General features: G+C 41.3%; 1 protein-coding gene and 1 pseudogene across 9 annotated transcripts in view; one reads left to right on the top strand and one right to left on the bottom strand.

The window, feature by feature from the left end:
* Positions 1-2,725: 2,725 nt before the first annotated feature.
* On the bottom strand, positions 2,726-3,000 carry LOC109489149 (annotated as a pseudogene).
* A 65-nt stretch (positions 3,001-3,065) lies between these two features.
* Positions 3,066-15,775, top strand: part of FBXL5 (F-box and leucine rich repeat protein 5) — a 50,380-nt gene continuing 37,670 nt past the window's right edge. For 2 of the 9 annotated variants that reach the window (XM_019796429.2, XM_034672098.1), the window contains exons 1-4: positions 3,067-3,255; positions 7,768-7,954; positions 11,435-11,535; positions 14,134-14,336. In XM_019796429.2, coding sequence (XP_019651988.1) covers positions 14,334-14,336 — 3 coding nt within the window. In that variant the 5' untranslated portion in view covers positions 3,067-3,255; positions 7,768-7,954; positions 11,435-11,535; positions 14,134-14,333. Of the gene's footprint in view, positions 3,256-6,456; positions 6,519-7,767; positions 7,955-11,434; positions 11,536-14,133; positions 14,337-15,775 lie in introns of those variants that run through there. The other 7 variants (XM_034672099.1, XM_034672097.1, XM_034672100.1 and 4 more) reach the window with 7 other exon arrangements.

Raw genomic sequence — 15,775 nt, forward strand, 5'->3', positions numbered from 1 at the left:
TATTTAGATGACAAAAATCCTGTACTAACTGATCTTGCAACATATATCCGACAAAGTGTTATGCAGTTCTCATCAAATTGGATTTTGAAATCTCTACAGATTACAATAAGTATTGCTTCTAAATATTCTGTAATAGTTAAAAAAAATAGCTAGAGTGCTGTCACTCTGCATAAATTTTAATTAATTAGCTGAGACTTAAGAGTATACACAACATATCCAAACATGCTGAAAGAAAATATGTGCGTTGTTTTCCCTTCTGTCTCACAACGTGCTTTAAAGATGATAATAAGGTTTTATCAGGAACAATGGTGGACTGACTAAGAAATTAGACTGGGGACTTGAATGCATTTTCCCCCTTTATTTATCAATAATTTTAGCTTGTTTCCAAGTAGCTTTTAATTTTGGAGATCTTATGCTTCTATTTTTAAAATACCAATAATTTGATAAACCCACATATTAAATTGTCTTTATTATAATCTTCTGTACTTCTTTTTCATTTTAGAATGTAGGTTGAATAACAGTGCCTAGCTGGCTCAGTCAGTGCAGCATATGACTCTTGACCCTGGGGTTGTGAATTTGAGCCCCCCACTTTGGGTATAGAGATTGCTTAAAAATAAAATCTTTAAAGAGAAAAAAAATAATGTAGCTTGAATGAAGTACAGATTTGCATTTAAAATAACCATTTTTCTCCATATTGTCATTATTTTACATTCCAGATCCATCAGTTGAGCGCGAACACTGTTTTTACTTCACGCTTTAAAAAAAGTTTTTTATAAACTTTTTAAAAAAGTAATCTCTGCACCCAACATGGGGCTCGAACTCATGACCTTGAGATCGAGAGTGACATGCTCAACCGACTGAGCCAAGCAGGTGCTCCTTCACTTCATTCTTTTTTAAATTTTTTAAAATATGGTTTGTGTACAATTTGTATTAGTTTGATTAAAAGTTACAAATTTGAAAATGTCACACTACACATGGACTGAACATCTGTAGCTGAAAATCTTGATACTTTCTGTCAGCAGCAGATGAAATGCCTTCATACATTAAGCCACAAGTAATTGGATTATATTAACCAAACATTTAATTGTACAATTATTAGCCTTCCCAATAAAGCAATAGTTAAATTGACCTTCTTATACCAGGAAAGCAAATGAGAAGGCAGCAAACTATCCTAGCAATTCATATTTTACTTATTACCTCCTTTCCATTACTTGTTTCTCCCAACAATTGCCAAGGTTGTTCCTGGTATTTGTGGCAATAGGCATAGTCCTTGCTCAGACTTTAAGCACGTTGCTCTGGCATTTTCTATAAAAAGATTTGTTGGTTTCAATTCACAATTAGCTTGTGACCTGTTGTTTAAAAAAGCACTATACTATGCCTTTTAATTTGCATTTAGAGGCAATATAAGACTTTGCTTAGTCTCATTTGAATGCAGTGATGAGTCTTTCCAGATCTACAGGCCCAATAGGAGGATACTGCTACTTAGTATGAAACTCCTAAAGAATTCAAGTTGTTTAATATGTGTTAAATAAAAATTCCATTTTAAGAGCACCTAGGTGGCTCAGTTGGTTGAGCGTCTGCCTTTAGCTCAGGTAATGATCCCGGGCTCCTGGGTTCTAGCCCTACATTGGGCTCCCTGCTCCACAGGAAGCCAGCTTTTCTCTCTGCCACTGCCTGCAGCTCCCCTGCTTGTGTGCTCTCTCTCTCTCTGTCAAATAAATAAATAAATAAAGCCTTTAAAAAATGTATTAAAAAAACCCCTCCATTTTAACAAATATATGAATTCTTGTAGAAAATGCCAAGTGTTATGTTAAGCACTTATTTTTTTAATAAAGTTTTTTTTTTAATTTATTTATTTAGAGAGCATGAGTAGGGGGGAAGGAGAGAGGGGCTTCCCGTAGAGCACAGAGCCCAATGCAGGGCTCAATCTCAGGACCCTGAGATCATGACCTGAGCTGAAATCGAGTCGGATGCTTAACCAACTGAGCCACTCTGGTGCCTGCTAGGCACTTTTATGATATTTTATCATGGATTACCATAAAGATGTTGCCCATGACCATGTGGTGTTTAGTGAAAGAGCCAAGGAACCTAAGTACTATGACATGAATTCAACTATCCTTTACGCTTACCATGATTCAAATCATCAAGCATGGGATGAAATTTCTTGATTAATAGTTTGAATTTGTAATAGTACTAATATAATTTATAATTTCCCTTTAAATTGGGAAGTAGTCAACAACTAGTAATTTTTTTTTAAATGAGTCTTATTTAATACCAGTGACCTGAAAGCACTGCCCATGTTTATTTTTTTTTATTTTTTTTTTTTTTTAAGATTTTATTTATTTATTCAACAGAGATAGAGACAGCCAGCGAGAGAGGGAACACAAGCAGGGGGAGTGGGAGAGGAAGAAGCAGGCTCATAGCAGAGGAGCCTGATGTGGGGCTCGATCCCATAACGCTGGGATCACGCCCTGAGCCGAAGGCAGACGCTTAACCACTGTGCCACCCAGGCGCCCCCACTGCCCATGTTTAAAACCCTGATCTAGTTAGCAATTTGGGTGAGTTTTCTCCATTAATACCACATTGCCTAACAGGCTGCAGTTTCATCAAAATTACAGCAAACAACAAATACCTCATATATTTAAAATGTGAAAAGTCACGTCAGTCTAAAAGATTTGCTTTACATGAACAAGATAACTAAATGGTTTGTGTTTGTTTGTTCGTTTTATCCAAACTGTGTTTGTTGGGATAGATTCAGGATGTTTTTAGTGCTGCATCCTTCTGTAAGCCTTGCTTTCCTCTTGGAGACTGTCAAAGGACAGGGGAACAACCAACACACGAAACTACTGTTTATGAGTGGTTAAAGATGGTGGCGATTTTGGAACATCCTGGGCACTTCATGTCCATGAAATAGGAGTTGGGGCTCTGCACCAGCTGCTGCTTCTTGTGCTGCCTCTCCTCTCCTGGGGACTGGTGGAGGAGGTCCTTCACAAGGGTCATGTTCTCATGGGGAGGTTGTCAGCACGAGATAAATAGTCTTTTTGAAAAGAGTGTGTCAACAGGAACTTGAGGCAATTTTGTCTGCAGTGGGCCACAAGAAGAGTGAATCAGCTTCCTCTTGCTTCAGCCGAAGGGTTTGGCACGCGGTCATGAATGCTTCACTTGTGACCCAGATTCCTTTGGAGGGGTCCTTTGGAGAACATAGATGCACATGTACTGTAGTCAGAGTCCTGGCAACAGTCAAATGCCTCTCAGGTAAGAGCCCATGTTTTTTGGTTTTTTTTCCTTAAATGCCAGAATTTCTGTGTAATTTTGGATTGAGGGCCAGAGACTCTCATTCTAAATTTGTGTTCCTTTCCTCAGATAAACTTTAGCTCTTCTCAAGTGGCATAAAAATCATTTTTATTCCATTTAAAAACATTTGTTGTGATTTTGGTATGCACAAAGCTCCGTGCTAGGCAGAGGAGTTGGTGAGGGGTTTAGGAAAGGGGGAGACAGATGTAGCTTAGAGCGTCTACCTTGAGCATTCCCTGTGGGCACTCTGGGACTCAGATAATATTAAGGACACCTGGCAGACTGGTAGAGTGGCCCCATAAAATTTTCACCAGATTTGCTGTGGTAGCTTAAGCCAGGCAGATCATCCTAAGGGAAAAAGAAATGAGTTGAACCAGTACTAAAACCATTGTTGGAGTGAAGGAGGGATTCTGAATATGAAGTACCTCAAATTTGTCCTGGCTCAGACCCCTGAGAGTGTATCTGGTCCCCAGGGAACTAGAGGCAACCCTACTTTAACAGTATTTTGCAAGGAAGAAAACACCTAAGCTCATGATGACCACTGGAATACAGGGCTCAGAGGAAGCATGGGAGAACCATAGTGGCTCACGTGTCATGTGGGGCAACAGTGTAGCTACAATGGGAGAGAATCTGCTACTGAGCCTGTGGGAGACATTCCTGGGGAATCAGGAGTATGTTGCAGTATGGTGGATTTTGCTGAAGCTACAGGTCTTGCACTTGCTGGAGGAGCAACGAGTCATGAAGATTAATATATTAATGATATCGTGACCTCATTTGTAGCTGTGGGCTCTTGGGGCCTGGGGAAATATGGTTGTATAAGGATGAACAAAAGTGTCCCTACTTTGACAGAGGGCCCACTTTAGTGAGGAAACAGACATGTTCATATCAATGAAAATAAAATGAAATGTACTTACCATTGTAAGGGAGATACGGCACTAGGTGCCTTATTGAAATGGACATAGGGATATTTGGGTCTTATTCTGTAGAAATTGAGGTGCCACTATATGTTTTTAACTAAGCGAGAGTCATTTAGCATATCTGTGTTTTAGAAACACTTCTGACTGGTTGGTTTGGTAGAAGGATTCAGTGAGAAGAAGCTAAAATCAAGGAGACTGGTTGTTCAATCAGAAGGTCAACTGGGCCTAAATTAGGTCCGTATTAGTGTGGATAGAGAAGCGGGGCTGGATCAGAGATGTATAAGAGGACTATATATCTAATTAGATATTGAAGTGATGGAGAGTGAGAGCTTTTAAAATAACTCAAAAATCTTTAGAAGTAGTATTTCTTTTTAAAACAAAATTTTTAAGTAATTTCTACACCCAACATGGGGCTTGAACTCACAACCCCAAGATCAAGAGTCACGTGCTCCAGCCACTGAGCCACTGAGCCCATCAGACAGCCCTAGAGGCAGAATTATGTACATTAAAAGATCCAGGGTCTGGGACTATACTGCCTAGATTTGAATCTTGACTCTGCTGTTCCAGGATTGCCTTGGGCAATTCATGCATCCTGTCCATCTCAGTTCATTCATCTGTAAAATGGGGATGATAATAGTACCTATACTTCATACAGTCATTCTGTGTGAATAGATACAATTTAATACCAAAGAAGTCCTTAGAGGAGTGCCTGGAACTCAACTTTGTTTGCTATCATTATTCTAGCTAAGGTAGGGACTAGATGAGCAGCAATAAAAGTCACTGAAATGAAAATACCGAGGATTGGAAACTCAGAGGACAGAGAAAATGGTGAGTTCATTCTTGGACATACTGAATCTGGAGTTCCTGACCCATGATAGTCACATACCATTTGTTGAGTGGTAATAGAAATGAGCAGGGTTTTCCTTTTAAAAGTGCTTTGGTCATATGCCAGACAGTGTCATAAACTCTATACCTGTATAATCTCAATTCTCACACAGTCCTATCAGATAGGTAGTATTATTTCCACGTTGTAGTTTATTTAGCAGAATAATGAACAGGTTTGTGGCTTAACAATATTAACAAAGGTCTCATTTCCAGGATGCAAAAGAAGTTCTGATTTACTGTGCTGGTGCTGAATGAGAAAGTAGGCCAGCTGAGATTTGAACCCAGACACTTTGATTCCAAAGCTGGTGTGCTGAATCACAATGGCTTGAACCATTTTGAAACCTCTGGCCCCTAATCTCTCTCTCTTTTTAAAAAGATTCTATTTATTTATTTGGGAGAGAGAGTGTGAGTGGGGGTAGGAGCGGAGGGTGAGGGAGAGAGAATCCCAAGCAGACTGCCCTGAGTGTGGAGCCCATCTTGGGGCTCCATCCCACGACCCTGAGATCATGACCTGAGCCGAAATCAGTAGTTGGGCACTCAACGGACCAAGGTACCGAGGCACCCCCTCCCCCCATCGATATCTCTTCACACTAGAGTTTATTAAGATATGGCATCCTATTTTATACGGTGTTGGATGTTCTATTATTAAACATTTATTTTTTATAATTTATAATTTATTCTGTGGCTATTCTTATAATTTATTCTATGGTTATTATGTGTCAGGCATCACACGTATATTGTCTTTAGTCTTCACAATACCCTATCAAAATGTTATAATCGATATTTTAAAGCAGTGGAGACTAAGGTTCAGAAACGTGCAGAAACTTGCCCAGAGTTGTATAAGTGCTAAGCAGGAGAGGAGAGATTTGAGCTCAGGTCTATTTATTCTTGAAGTCTGTACTATTATCTTGCAAATTTAGCTGTATTACTTTTAAGTATCATGTCACGTTTTGCAAATGATCCCGTGAGTTCCATGAATTCTTTAACCACCTCATCAAGTTCGAGAAACAGTTTTAATTATGGAAGCATAGTAACTGGAATAGTATTTTTCAAACTTTAGTTTCATAAGAATCATATACAGAGCCTGAGACCAAATGTACTGAAAAGAATGTCCAAGGGTGTGTCTTAGAAATCACATCTTAAAAAGGACCTGATATGGTTCTAATGAAGGTTCTGGAAGGACCATGTTTTGAGGAGTGCTTCAAGGACGGAGTTGGTTCAGGTGCTCTTGGCATCTGAACTCTCTGGGTGAAGTCTTTTTTTTTTTTTTTGAATTAAAAAAAAAAAAGATTTCATTTATTTATTTGTCAGAGAAAGAGAGCACCAGCCGGGAGAGCGGCAGGCAGAGGGAGAAGCAGGCTTCCCGCTGAGCTGGGTGTAGGACTCGATTCCGGGACCCTGGGATCATGACCTGAGACAAAGGTAGACGCTTAACTGACTGAGCCACCCAGGAATCCCTGGGTGAAGTGTTATAGCACTTTTATTGCTAGTACCATAGCTTATTACCCCCTAGTTATTATTTCAGATTTTCTATTGTTAATTTAGCTGATGGCAAGCACTTAGCTAAGAACCTTGAAGCAGTGTGCGCTCTGCCTCCTGTTCTGTCAATGTATTATTTCCCACTCCCTCCTCCCCTTTTCATGGATGAAACTCCCAGCAAAGCTGCATGGAAGGTCTTGTACTTCACAGAAACTGAAGTATGATAGCTGTGTAAGAGGAAGAGCATTGCAGCGTGGTACAAACATCCAACCTGGCTTCGAGTCCTGCTTCCGCTTCTCTGAGCTTTGGTTCCAGTAAAATTGGGTCGGCAGAACCTACTTCACAGTGTTGTGAGATAATGTGGTGCCTGGTATAGAGTTAGTCTTTCAGTAATTGGCAGCTATCATCAATGAGTAATACACCCTTGTGTTTAGAGAGGAAGATTGTAGAACTATGCTGTATGCAAAGGGAGGGATATCATTTCTCATGAATTGGTTCACTTAGAGGCTGGCAAGATTAAATGCATGTAAATCTATAATTGTGAATGGCACTCATCACAGTAAAATGAATTGCACTTTAGTAAACTAATTACAGTTAAACTAGTTACACAAAGAAAATAATGATTGGGTAAAGGTCAACTAACTCTTGATAGACTTATCTGCGTGGTTGGTGACTGATTTCCCGTAACAGGCAAGCAGTTGTCTGGGAGAGTCCTTTTTGCATGTGTTGTAGATTATATGTATTAATTACTTATCACCACTTATCCCTCTCAAAAGTGCCCCAGAAAGGGCAAGTGATTTGCCCAAGGTCCCACGGGTAGGTAGGTAGTGGCGGAAGTAGAATTTGAACTTTGGTCTATGTTTTATGTATTAACCAGGCTATTAAAAAACAAAATGCTATTAGTTAATGGGAATCAGAGGTGTATCTGACACTCATATCTCTTTCTGCCTACATAGCTGTCAGCGTTTAAAAATTTACCAGGAATTGCCTTATGTAACTCCAGATACTGTGTTTTGGGTTTATGAGGGTTTTTAAAAATGTCAGTGGTAAGGAGGAAGGAAACAGAACTGGTACTTCCCTAAATACCCCCCCAACACCTGCAGGGATTAAGCAATAGCCTGCCATATTTCATCATTACAATAAATGTAAGCCTGACAATTTACAGGAAGCTTATCGGTCCTTTCCTTTCCAGAAACTTGTGATGTTTTTCCTCGCTACATGGTACAATCAGCTGAGTCAAGTTGTCTTAAAGAGTAGCCACCTTTCCCTCAGGCCATAAACACTGCACGATCCTGTTCCATGCAAGGTAGCCCATAATAGGGCCTTTGATTGAAAGTCAAGGAGTTGATGTTGACTTGGCAATATTTATTGAGAACAAGGTAAGTGACACACAGGTATGGCTAAGAAATGGAAGGCTCTTATCTGTTTGGAATTTTTGCAAAGAAACATTATGAACCATTGTACACATTATATGTCCATATTTGTAATAAAGCAAAAATCTGGTCCTAGCATTATCTGAACTACTAATCTTTAAAAGGTATCCTAAGGACCGAGACTATTCTGTATTTGGACACATGTTGTTTATGGTGTAGCCCATATTGTTCAGGGTTACCTTTGGCTTCAGTTCAGAGATTAAGAGCACCTATTAGTCATTTAGTTTGTTGACATAAACTAATGACAAAATTGTCTTTTGGTATAAGGTTAAGTGCATGTTGTGGAATGAGTAGACATAGATTTATATCCCTGATTTTCTACTAACTGGCTCTACGAACTTGGACAAGTCAATAACTGTCTAGACATCATTTCCTTTTTCTGTCAAGTGAGAAAAAAATAAAACTTTCCACATACAGTAGTTGTAAGGATTACACATGGTAATTCACATAGAGAATTTATAGTGCCTAGTACATAGAAAGACCTTAATACATTTTAATTACTGCTTTCTTTTCTTTTCACCTGTATTTTTCTTTTTTTTCTTTTTTAAAGTTTATTTATTTATTTGACAGAGATAGAGACAGCGAGAGAGGGAACACAAGCAGGGGGAGTGGGAGAGGAAGAAGCAGGCTCATAGCAGAAGAGCCTGACGTGGGGCTCGATCCCATAATGCCGGGATCACGCCCTGAGCCGAAGGCAGACGCTTAACCGCTATGCCACCCAGGTGCCCCTCACCTATATTTTTCTTTCCTTTATTCCCTCCGCCACTCTGTTTTTCCTCATCTTTTTATTTGTCTAATCTATCCCTTTTTTCTTTTAAGCCTCTTCCTCTTCTCAGTTCTTCTGTTACCATATGCCTTTGTATAAATTCAAGGAATTCTTTTTCTCACGTGAGACATCAGTGAGCTACCTCTAGGGGAGACAGGGCCATACCTTGAAAAAGGGAACAGTAAGTCGTGTCTGTATTCCATTCTGATGCCCTATCCTTTAGTCAGGAAAGGGGAGCATGTGTTCCAAAAATGCAAACTCCAAGTTCTGGAAAGGGATACTGAGACTCACTGCAGACAGAAAGGGCCACTGAACAGGAAAACGCCCAATGCCCAGCCCAGCCCCTCCCCCCAAATTTCTAAGACTTTTAAAAGAGTTAGCAGCACCCCTGGAATCCTGAGTGGCTTGGGAGGCCCTGCCCAGGTGAAGTGGGTCCTATGTGTGTGTCATGCAGGAAGTGCCACAGGGGCTTGGTGGTCTAAGGAACAGAACGCAGCTAGAACTCACTAGAATGACTGGGGCCATGTCTGAAGGATAGGACCATGAGGAGGAGATGTAGGCCAAGTTCTCCAGGCACACTTAGAGCAAGCATCCTTGTACTCTATCTGTGAGGTGGGATGGACCTCAGACCCTGGGTATAGCTCTGGCATTATGGATCTAATGGTGATTAATGTTAATTAAACTGAAACCTTTAAAAGAAAACAAAACCTAATTTTTTAAAAGATTATTTATTTATTTATTAGAGAGAGAGAGAGAGAGCGCACAAGCAGGGGGAGCAGCAGAGGGAGAGGGAGAAGCAGGCTCTCTGCTGAGCAGGGAGCCCCGCATGGGGCTCGATCCCAGCACTCTGGGATCATGACCTGAGCCGAAGGCGGATGCTTCACCAACTGAGCCACCCAGGAGCCTCTAATTTTGTTTTTCAAACACAAAGTTGGGGGAAATTTTTTGCTTAAATTTTGTTATTTATTTATTTTTAGAATTTATTATTTGAGAGAGAGAGAGTGCAACATACAGGGGGAAGGGCAGAGGCAGAGGGAGAGAGACTCTCCAGCAGACTCCCCGCTAAGCAGGGAGCTTGAAGCAGGGCTTGATCCCACGATCCTGAGATCACAACCTGAGCTGAAATCAAGAGCAAGCTGCTTAACTGACTGAGCCACCCAGGCACCCCTTTTGTTAAAATTTTAAGAAAAAATTAGCTCCTCCTTCCCCCAAATCAACTATAGTTCCACCACCAAGATAGCCATTATCAACATTGTGATATATTTCCTTTTAGCCCCTTATTTTTTAGAGGAGGGAGGGGTAGAGGGAGGGGGAGAGAGAATCTTAAGCAGGTTCCAGGACCACCGCACTGCTGGATCCTCAATCTCATGACCCTGAGATTGTGACCTCAGTGGAAATCAAGAGTCAGACGCTTAACCCACTGAGCCACTCAGGTGCCCCCTATTAGCACCTTCTAAGCGTTATTTATAAAATATGATTATCATCAGATTGTAATATGCTCATTTCTGTATTTCTGACATTAAAAGTAAAACATACTGATTTAGCATTGGAAAGAATAAATACAAAAGAGGGAGGGAATCACCTATAATTCTTATAACTCAGAGGAGACTTATTAAGATTTTGCTTCATTTATTTCCAATCCTTCATATGCATTCTGTAAACATGCTGTGGATTATAGTGTAAGTACAATTTTGATCCTGCTCTTTTCAATTAGCAGTCAACCAGACGCATTTCTCCAGTATCATTAAAACACTGTCCCTACCCTCAAAGATGCCTCCAGGCCTATGGGAAAGGTGATTGTGGGCCAAAGGGCAATATACGGAGAGAAACCAGAGGCAAAGCAAATGGACAAAACAGATTAGAATAAAATTTTAAGATAAACATAAAATAGCTCTAGTGTAGTTAGCACTGTTGCTACTGATTATAATCAAAATTTTTTTCCTTTAATAGTATTTTTAAAGATTTAAAATTTATTGTCTAAATTCTTTTAAAAAGCATTCTTATTAACAAATTTTTATAACTGTAAGAGCAATAGATGAGTGTAGTAAAATATTAAAACTGTACCAAAGGGTACATATTTAAAAGGCATTTAACTGCTTCCCATCCCAGAACCCCTGCTTACAAATTTCGACTTTTATTCTAGAAACATATTTTTTCTTTTTTAACGCAAAAGAGTTCATATTTATTTATTTATTTTTTTAAAAAGATTTTATTTATTTATTCATGAGAGACACAGAAAGAGGGGCAGAGGTGGAAGAAGCAGGCTCCCCGCGGAGCAGGGAGCCAGATGTGGGACTCTATTCCAGGACCCTGGGATCATGACCTGAACCAAAGGCAGACGCTTAACCAACTGAGCCACCCAGGTGCCCGAAGAGTTTGTATTTAACAAAGTATTCCCTACATTGTTTTTTTTTAACTTAGAAAATCTTGGTTTCATTCTATGTCAGCAAACATGGATGTATCTTATGGTTTTTTAATAGCTGCATATTTGTCCATTGAATGCATGTGCTGTAATTTATTTATCTGATATGTAGATATCAGATATCAGATTTATCTGATACTAAGGGACATCTAGCTATTTCCACAGTTGGGTTTTTATTTTTTTTGTCATTATACAAAAAGTTTTATTATATCTTTGTGACAAACTTTTCTTTCCATAGTGTTACAGGCTGCATTGTGTTCCCCTAAAATTTATAAGTTGAAGCCCTAACTCTCAGTATCTCAGAATGTGACTATATTTGGAGATCAGGCCTTTAAAGAGGTAAGTTACAATGAGGTGGTTAGGGTGGGCCCTAATCCAATCTGACTGGTTTCCTTATACAAAAAGGACAAGGACTTTAGGACATAGGCACAGAGGAAAGGCCCCGTGGGGACACTGTGAGAAGGTAGCTATATGCAAGCTATATGCAAGGCCTCAGAGGAAATCAGAAGTGCTAACACCTCAGTGTTGGACTTTCAGAACAGTGAGAAACTAAATTTCTGTTGTGTAAACTACCCAGTCTGTGGTATTTTGTTATGGTGGCCTAGCAAACTAATACACACAGTGACTCATCTGTAATTATATAGTGAACACCAATGGGGAAATAGCACTCATTATTTAAATTAAAAAAAGAAAGTAAGGGTTTGGGGCAAACTGCAGGCTATAGATATTTCATTTTTTGAAGGCCGTTTGCATATAAAATATCTTAAAGGAAAATGAAAAAAAAAGAGAAAAAGAAAAAGTAGCATCTGGGATTGCATTTCAAGTCTGACTATCTTTTCTTTAACAGTGCTATCACCCTTTCTGAAACCCATACTTCTTAATCAGCCTAGCCTGCTGAGGCAAAATGTTGATTGGCTATTTTGACTGACAGGAAGGACGAATTCTGGTACTGAGTTAGGACTGGGATTCCAACCGTTTTTGCAACAGCAACATTCTTTCATTGCTTATTTTCACAACTTACCCCCCATTGGGGAAAGTGCTGTGTCACTCACATAAACAGAGTTAAATGCCTTAGAATTGACTTTCCTTGACCACTAATCCTTTCCAGGGCCCTCAAAACTAGAGTTGGAAAATACTAGCAAGGAGGCCTGATGTCATATTTTTAGGTCACCACGGAATGATTTGGCATCTTTTTTGCGCCCCCTGTGGCATGCAGTTTTTCAGAGAGAACGAGAACAGGAAAGAAGGAACCATAGATACACCAGGCACCATACGATGTGCATTTTCATTGCTCTCTTCACATGCCTATCCAGTCTCCTTGTGGCAGCTGATAGCTAGATGGTCTGTTAGAACTTCTCTGTCATATACGAGAAGAAATCATAGATGACTAAACCGACAACCTTGGCCTTAGTAACAGTTCCTGATCGGCTGTAGTTGCAGGAACCTGTAATGACACTCCACTGATCAATGCCTTCTTTCTGGGGCTAAAGTTTAATGTAAATCAATCATTTATTCTGGATATAGTAGATAATTAATTGCTATATTACTCAGCATATGGAGCTAATGTTAATAGCCCCCTTCAAAGGGAAGAATGACCCACAGGATTTATTTTTTATCACTGTATTTCTTTCATTTGGTCATCATAAACAAATTCCCTGAGATGGCCAGAGTCCAAAGGGGCTGTTATTACTACTGAGCTGACTACACAGCTTCAAATTCTAGATTACAGCAAAACTGTGTCTGGATGTATTTTTTTGTTGTTGTGAAACAATTTAGTGCTTGCTTCTGGAGGTACATAGGTGAACAGCAGACACAAATAAGTATTTGGAAATAGAGCATGGTGTATTAAAAGTCAGTTAAAATGAGGAAATTACAGACTATCAGGAACTTCCCTCATTCCTCTTTCTTTTTTGTTTTTTAAAGATTTTTATTTTTACGTAATCTCTACACCCAACATGGGGCTCGAACTTGCAACCCCAAGATCAAGCGTTGCATGCTCCACTGACTGAGCAGCCAGGTGCCCCTGTTCCTTTTTTTATTCAGTAGATATTGAGTTCTAACTGGTATGACAGGCATTGTTCTAAGTGCTGAGCATAAAACAAAGTGCATGTTCTCATGGAACTCATTTCTCCATCTAACTGGTTCACCTGAGGTCTGATTCTACATTTTGAGACAGCTGGAGTGAAAGATCAGAATGAAGTAAAGAAATAGAGCGGAAATAAGAAAATGTCTTCTAGGGGATAATAAAAAACATAGAAGCAAAGCGCTGGTGAAAGAGCAGAGTTTAAAAGAAAGAAGGAGAAAGGGGAAGAGGATGACAGAGATCTTAAGGCCCATATTTATATTCTATTACTTAAGCGTTTTTCCTATTTCTTCTTCTTCTTCTTTTTTTTAAGATTTTATTTATTTGACACAGAGAGAGAGAGAGTATAAGCAGGGGGAGCGGCAGGCAGAGGGAGAGGGAGAAGCAGCCTTCCTCACTGAGCAGGGAGTCCGATGTGGGGCTCGACCCCAGGACCCAAGCTGAAGGCAGGTGCCCAACCATCTGAGCCACCCAGGTGTCCCTGTTTCTTTAGGACAGACTGTGCAGAAACCACACAACTGATACAGTGCCTGGGAGGGTATTACTGGGCCAAGATTCATATGGCCAGATTATTCGGTTCCTAATTTGTGGGATGCTAGGCAATTACCAGAATGTCTTCAAGACTTAGTTTCCTACAGGACTACCTCACAGAGTTGTTTTATTTAATAATAATAATAATAGCTTACAGGCTGTACTTACTATGTGCCAGGTGCTAATATAAGCAATTCAAATATATGAACTCTCTTAATTCTTGTAACAGTGCTGTGAGGAGGTATTTGTCTTAGCTCAGACTGCTATAATGAAGATACCACAGACTCGATGAAACAACTGAAATTTATTTCTCATGGTTCTAGAGGTTGGAAGACCAAGATCAGGGTGCCAGCATGGTGAGCACCCTCTTCAGGCTTGCAGACTGCCATGTTGAAGGGAAGCATGCTCTAGCGACTCTAAGAAGGACAACAATCCATCATGAGGGCTTTAGAGGGGCAACAATCCATCATGACTTCATCTAATCCTAATTACCTTCCAAAGGCTCACCTCCTTATACCGTCACATGGTGAGGCAGGGGGTTCAACAAATGAATTTGAAGACACAAGAATTTAGTCCATAGCGGTTTTGTCCCCATTTTCTATATGAGGAAACTGAGACAAAAAGATGTCATGTAGCTTATTCAAAGTCCTGCAAGCAGTATCTGGCAAAACCAGGAATCTAATTTTATCTCCAGTCTGTGCATTAGAAATAAACAGACGCACTCTACTCCAAGGTTCTTTCTCACCTTCTACTCCAACATTTCTTGAATATTCATCAAACCCCTATGTTGTCATGGAACTATGATAGGTAATAGGAATATAAGGAGAGAACAGAACATAATCTGGTTCCTGCCCTCCTGCAGTTTATAGTCATTAAGCAAATAACCATTCAGGTTCTTAGCCTTCCCTGTTTTCTCCCATTTCTCTTTGAGTCCATCAGTCCTCCAGGCAACCGGTTAGTCGAGAGTCGATCATGATTAGCAGAGCCCATAACAGGGTCTCTCCAGGTCTCTTCCATGGTTGGGAAAGGGGAAGTTGACCTGCGGGAAGAGGCTGACCTTCTTGGCAGTGACCTTGTCTGTCTCCTTTCTCTCTGATCCTCGGCTATGCAAGTATGTGTACCAAGGTTCTTTCCTGCACTAACCTTCTATGATAATTCGCCCCCCTCCCCCCACGGCCTTTCTGACATCCCTGACCTGGTGTTCCTGTGCTTGAGGTACATTCCTGCCTCCTTGATCCCCAGGGCACATTTTCCCTTCCTTCCTTGGAGGCTTCAGAATTCCACACTGCCTTCCCATCCAGCCTGCCCTGGAGGAGATGGTGCCCTGCCCCCAGACCCAGGCTTGGCGCCCCCCCAGAACACAAATGTGGCCAGTGTCCTGTCAGCTTCCGCAGCACCGTTTCTCTGTGGGTCCTAAGGTCTTAGAGCCTCAGACCTGGTCCACCCATTCGTTGGGGCCTTTGACCAGCGGGCAGGGAGGTCGAGCCCGCCACCCGGGAATGGCAGGGGTCAAAGGGCGGCCTAGGAAGGCCCTGTGGGGCATAGAACAGTCACCCTGGCAAATGGGCGTCACAACCCGCGCCGCCCAGGCGGAGCTCTTGGCCTGAGCGCGGCCATTGTGCTCGGCTGCCTCGGCCTCAAGGCCTGGTGGGCGTTCCGGCAGCGCTGAAAGCGCCCCCAAAGCGACAACCCATCCCTTCTGATACTGCGTTTGATGTTGTGAAACAAATAGGGTAAAGACTTGGTTTCTTTTCTCGGCAAGCGAAGGGGCCAAGGAACGAAGAGCGAAGGAGGTAAGTGAGAGGGCTAGTCGCCGCCGCGAGTCCGGTCACGTGGGCCTCGGGGACCGCATGGCGGCGGCCCGCGCGTCCCCGCGTCTCTGCTGGCGGAGTAGGCCGGGCGCGCGCGCCGACGGGGCGGGCGCATGCGCAGGGGGGCGCGCCGCCTCTGCCCCGCGGCGAGGGT

Source organism: Ailuropoda melanoleuca, chromosome 11, assembly GCF_002007445.2.
Source record: "Ailuropoda melanoleuca isolate Jingjing chromosome 11, ASM200744v2, whole genome shotgun sequence".
NCBI lineage: Eukaryota > Metazoa > Chordata > Mammalia > Carnivora > Ursidae > Ailuropoda > Ailuropoda melanoleuca.